This window comes from Octopus bimaculoides, chromosome 1 (genome assembly GCF_001194135.2).
Source record: "Octopus bimaculoides isolate UCB-OBI-ISO-001 chromosome 1, ASM119413v2, whole genome shotgun sequence".
Taxonomy (NCBI): Eukaryota; Metazoa; Mollusca; class Cephalopoda; order Octopoda; family Octopodidae; genus Octopus; species Octopus bimaculoides.
In genome coordinates, this window is record NC_068981.1 from 41,526,686 (window position 1) to 41,532,877 (window position 6,192).

Genomic DNA, 6,192 nt, shown 5'->3' on the forward strand with positions numbered 1-6,192 from the left:
ATGCTGTATCATATTTTCTAGATTAATAACAGGCATTTTATAACTTTAATCCCAATATTTATGAAAATGTCTAGATTTTTAAAAAATAGTAAAATAGATGTTGGGAATTACTACCGCAAGGATATAAGTAGAAGCTTCAAACAGTATAAATTCTTACATTTCATGTAGAATATATTTCCTTTTCATAATTGATTTGGTTAATAATATAATTTCCTTTTCTTTGAAAATTTTATTTCTTAAAACCTGGAGAAAATAAAAGGTATAACTCAAAAAAAAAAAAAAATTATGGCATATAAAAATAAAGAAATAGCAGACAGTTTATATATGAACATAAAAGATTCTTGTAGAGTATATTGCTGTAAATTATTTCAAGGAAGAATAAGTCTAACACAGATTTCCAAAATTCTTTTCATATATATATATATACATACATAGTCAATATTTCGCTACATGTAATCAGACTCCAAAGAATAAACAAAGATGATCATTAGTTAAAAAGTTCATCCTGGACTTTTCAGACTTGTAGTAGATAGTTGAAATTTAATTTGAACATTTGTAAAAGTGGGTAGGAAGGAGATGTATTAGATGGAACACAGCTTGTTAGTTTAGAAGTAAAGTAATGTTGTAGTAAAGGTAAAAACACAGAGGGAGATATTATAGTGTATTGGTGTGCTTGTGGTTGTCGTGTATGATGGTTTACCAATCAGTCACATGGCCTTCGTTAAATACAGTATAGAAAGTTTGCACATATAAAAGTTGTGCCTTCCCAGATATGTGAACAGCAATCTATTGCAGGGCCCATTTCAACCTTGTTGAGGATCAGCAGGTGTTCAAAGCTGCAATGTCTTCTAGCATACAAAACAACTAGACTTTAGTATGTTATGGGTATATTAAAGGTGTGGTTACCACATGAGAGATCATCAGACTTTGTGGAGCAAAGCATTAATAAAGCATGCAAAAATTTTAGTTGTGTTGATCATGAGTGAAGCAGGTGTTGTGCTATGGATAGGGTGCTAAAAGGCACAGGCATGACTATGGTTAAGAAGTTCACTCCCCAACCATATAGCTTTGGATTCAATCCCACTGCATGACAGCTTGAGCAAGTGTCAGGGGAGCCTCTATATGGTTTGCAGCTTGTTAGAAATAGCAGCCAAATCTCCTCATACCATATTCAATATTTAAATTATAAAAAACAAAAAAAATCATTGGATAATGTAGTCTTAGATAAAATAAAATAGAATGTTCACTGTTGGAGTGCCTTTGATCATTAGTCTATTTGATATGAGCTGACCTGGGACCTATCAACAAAACTCAGATTTCCCATTATCGTAAAAAAATGATGGGTGATGGGTCTAACTGAGGATGTCTCATTCCATATATACCTTTCACATGCATTTCTAAAAGTTTCATATTTCTTCAATTCTAATTCTATTTTCCCTTCAAAGTTACAAATTCATTCAGATCCTGCAGTAATATACCCATTTCTCATTGAACTTCTTCCAAAAGCATATTCTAAACAACATATTTTCCCTTATAAAATCAATAAATCTAGCCTCGAGTCAGATAACCTTCAGCCTTCTGGAAGAATGCATTAAAAACCTGTTTACATTTTATTTCTTTCTTTAACACTTAAAATTATATTTTCATAATAAATGTGCCTTTCAAACACAACTTTTATTGCTTAATCTAGCCAATAAAAGTCTGTATTTCAAACGGCAATAGTTTTTTTTTATTATTATGATTAACAGATTCTAAAGCTAGAGTGTTCTAGAAATATTTAGAAAGCTCACTTCATAGACATTCCAATTCTGAAGCTGACAAGAGTTTTAAAAAATATCAACTGTACTACATTTAACTGCCTCTTTTCTTGCTGTTTTTTACAAGTTGACTAAAAAAATAGATTACTATTATCGACTCGTGAAAAGAAATTTATACATCATCATCATCTTTTAACACCTGCCTTTCCATGCTTGCATGGGTTAGATGCAATTCATTGCAACAGATGTCAATCTTGTTGCCAGCCTTCAGGTAATATTTTCCTATGGTAGGGTAGTGGACTGGCAGAATTGACAGCATGTCAGGCAAAATGCTTAGTGGCATTTCGTCTTGTCTTTACATTCTGAGTTTGAATTCCACCAGGGTCGATAAAATCAGTACCAGTTGAATACTGCGGTCAATGTAATCGACCTACTCCCTTCCCTGAAATTGCTCGCCTTGTGCCAAAATTTGAAACCAACATTTCCTTCATGGTGGATATGCTTATATGGAACACTGAAATGAAAGACACCACTTGTACAAGTGATGCTCATTTACAAAAATCACACAATGTCCAAACAACACACACACACACATGTATTAACACAGTGGGCTTCTTTCAGTTTCCATAAACCAAATCCATTCAAAAGGTTTCAATTGGTCCAGGGCTCTAGTGGAAGACACTTGGGCAAGTGTCTGGAAAGTAAACATTTTAACTATACAGCCATGTCTGCACTTTTATTCAAGTAATTAGAAGCAGTGTGTAATCATAGAAAATAGTAAACCCTTTTCTTCAACTGAATTATTTCTATTTCCTTAGTCAAACTCTGTCCCAGATACTGTTGAAATAGTAATTTTTACACAATTCTCTCTCTTTATTTTCATTACAAACTGAAACCACCATTGTTTCTTCTAAATATTACAAGTAATGTTTTGAAGCATTAGGTATTTTCTTCATCCATCTCTGACTTATTCATGAAGCAAAGAAACATACAAAACAATCTAAAGTATACAATACAATGAAAGAAAATTAGTGAATAAAATGCTATATTGAAAGACAAAGCACTAACCTCTTGTAAAAGACAATGCACAATACTCCCATATAACATATGCAAGTTTCCTTTGTCAATTCCCTGCAAATAAATATAAATATATTTATCAAAATAAAACTAATTTTTCACCAAAGTCACTCTAAAACAAACTGTCTCATTTTAAAGTTATTCAATCAAAACTACTATAGTAACTACTCCCAAGAGGTCACATGCTCATAGATGTTCAATTATTTATTTCTCAATACATGTGTGTGTGTGTGTGTGTGTGTGTATTGCATATGCAAATTAGTGTTTATAATGTTTAATATCATTTTTCATTAGAAATTTTAATAGTTTATTCATTCACAATTTAACTTGCTTGTCTCAAAATTACTCCTAATTAAATATAATATAAAATACTTATACATGTAACTTTCTATCACAGCTGACTGTGAAATAAAAGCAAAACTTGTTTTTTATCAGATAGAGTTATATATCTTATTCAGGTGTTCTTTAGTGAATTGAAAATTTGAACTTCTGATCATGCCATCCTCCCATTACTCTCATCATCATCATCATCATTTAACGTCCACTTTCCATGCTAGCATGGGTTGGACGATTTGACTGAGGACTGGTGAAACTGGATGGCAACACCAGGCTCCACTCTATTTTCTATATTTTCCAAAAATTTCAATTAACTGATTTCATTAGTTATATTCCTTGCTTTATTTTTGTAGACTTTGAGCACTTTCACAGGAATTGTTTTTTACTAATTGCATAGTTAATGAAAGCATTTTTAAAAAATCTCTCTACATACGAGACACAACTATATAATAAATCATGTGGCTTACTGATCCAGCATTTTAATTTCCTATTATTCATTCATAGACACATATGTGTATCTGTACATGCATGCATAAATCATTTAAAGGACAAAAGAAATATAGTAAATAAAATACTAACTCTGAACCTCTCATTCAAAACTGCTCTGAAATAGAAATAAAAAAGATTTTTAAATAACATAACTATAAAGAGGAAAAAATTCATTTCAGTGCATAGAAATAAGAGCAAAATACAACAATCAGTATATTTTGAATTCAAAATCTAGAATTTCTCCATTCTGAGCAGTTATTCTATTGACATTTTGGTCATTGTATTCTCATATAAATAATGAAATTAAGAATATTTTTATCGATGTTCAGGCAACTCTGATTGAGTACACATACATCTAAAGGTATAACCAGCTCATTCTTTTCAAATATAGTATATTTACGACCACATTAATTGTGCCTTTCTCTCATTGCCTCTTCCAAAGTATCAGTTGATCTACTCTGCTACAAGTACTTTCCACAGCATTTTTGACACACAGTAGGTGTCTTCTGTAGGTTTAGTATTATATAATCATAACAGTGTTTACTGCTCCTTCACACATTAGCCGATACCTTTATTGCTAATACATTCTTAATTTTTCATGCAAGCCAATGTTACATTTCCAATGGCTCATAGCAGTTTCATTTCCCTGAAGCCTCAACACACCTTCCACATTAAATGCTCACATCTCATCATGCAGCATCACACTCTTTATCCAAATGCTTCATAAAGTATAGTCTTTACAGTAACTAATCATTTATATAATATAAACTATCTTCTATAACTAAGAAATCATTTGACTAATTCATGGACTTCATTTCACTGCTGCCTATTTCTGTACAGGTAGCACAACTCAAGTTTTCATTTTGATATCCTGACAGAGGTAACACTGCATATGCTCTATAAAAATCATTTGTACTGAGTACATAGAATTATAGTAACGAACAGATGACTAACTATATAACTTACCTTTCCTGAAAAAACAACCTAAACTACAGCATAATATGTCACTCTAAGGCTTTAAATCTATTTAAATATATATAAATATGATGACACAATATGTATAAACAATGTTTCATGATAGGCTATTCTTTAAAATTTGCCATTACTGAAACAGAAAAGGTATCTTGCTAACATATTTTTTCAGATTGTATATTACATGTGAGAGCTATTTGCTCTGCAAGTTAGTTTGGCCATACCTGATGTAGATAGTTAATTAAAATATGAAGTATGGGAATATTAAAAAGAATAGCCATAATGGGTTCTATCAAATAACAAAAACAGTCAAGATAATTGATACTTACTTTCTCATACAAAACAAAGATGACACGACAGTTGTGCTAGAGACCAAAAAGTCAGGATTAATGACAAGTAACCCTGTTTCATCAGTTATGTGATAAACACCAGCTGAATCAATGCTGGCATCAAGAACATGGACAATATCACCTACAGCAGCATAGCTATAACACCTGGTAAAATACAATGCCATTAGAGATACTAAATTAGACACTGATATTGTAGTTTAAAAAATATTAATAATTTACTTTGAAGGTAATTATTTGAAAAAAAGATTGAATTTATAATCCAGGCAATTGCAGATATATATATATATATATATATTATAGCCAAAGTTTTGTTTAATTGTTAATATTTAATAGAAATTTTGATCAATAATAAATATTTAATAGGAATTAATATATTACAAACTTCACTACTGATTTTCAAATTATGTGTGAAAGTACGCTCAAGTTTGAGATTTTTTGATATTGTTTTATTAAATGAGAAATCAAAGGATGACTGAAATCGATTGGAATTGAACCAAGAGCTTGTTTATTAACTGATGCGAATGTGTTAAGCCCTATCATGTCAGCATCAACAAATGAGACACATAATAATTACCATATGTAACAATTGCAGCTATAAATATATTATCTAATCAGCATCATCATGTGATATATATATATATGTCCTACCCATGCCAGCATCGAAAATAGATGTATAATGATGATGGTGTGCGTGTGTATGCTTGTGTCTTCTTGTCTTGACATCACCTTATAGTTGTAAATCAGTGTCAGTCATACAAGCAGTGTCATTCATTACCAATATTCTACAAAAACAAGTCTGGGCATGTAGAAATATTACATTGTTTGGAAACAGGTAAGGGTTGACAACAGGAAGGGCATTTGTTTATAAAAAATCTGTCTCCATAAATGTATGACCCATACAACCATGGAAAAGTGGACACTAAAAGTGTGTGTGTGTGCGCGTGTGCATGTTACTGTCTCCTTGCCTTGACTTCATGTGATAGTTGTAAAATGAGTATCACCATCAGGCAAGTAGTAACCTTCATTTCTAATCTTCTGTGAAAACATCTGCTCGTGATAAAATATTAGCTTACTTGGAAACATGTGGGAGTTGGTAACAGGAGGGGCATGCAGCTTTATAAAATCCTCCTCAACAAATTCTATCTGACCAACTCAAGCATGGAAAGGCAGACATTAAAACAATGATTATATATATATATATATATATATAT

At 31.5% G+C, this 6,192-nt stretch overlaps 1 protein-coding gene across 1 annotated transcript in view; it reads right to left on the reverse strand.

Annotated features, from left to right (window-relative positions):
• Positions 1–6,192, reverse strand: part of LOC106878937 (DNA replication ATP-dependent helicase/nuclease DNA2) — a 42,766-nt gene that overhangs the window by 28,436 nt on the left and 8,138 nt on the right. Inside the window, exons 7-10 of the mRNA XM_052966329.1 lie at positions 4,961–5,125; positions 3,750–3,774; positions 2,826–2,888; positions 158–243 (exon numbers count right to left, since the gene is read on the reverse strand). Of these exons, the coding sequence (XP_052822289.1) occupies positions 158–243; positions 2,826–2,888; positions 3,750–3,774; positions 4,961–5,125 (339 nt within the window). The remainder of the gene's footprint in view (positions 1–157; positions 244–2,825; positions 2,889–3,749; positions 3,775–4,960; positions 5,126–6,192) is intronic.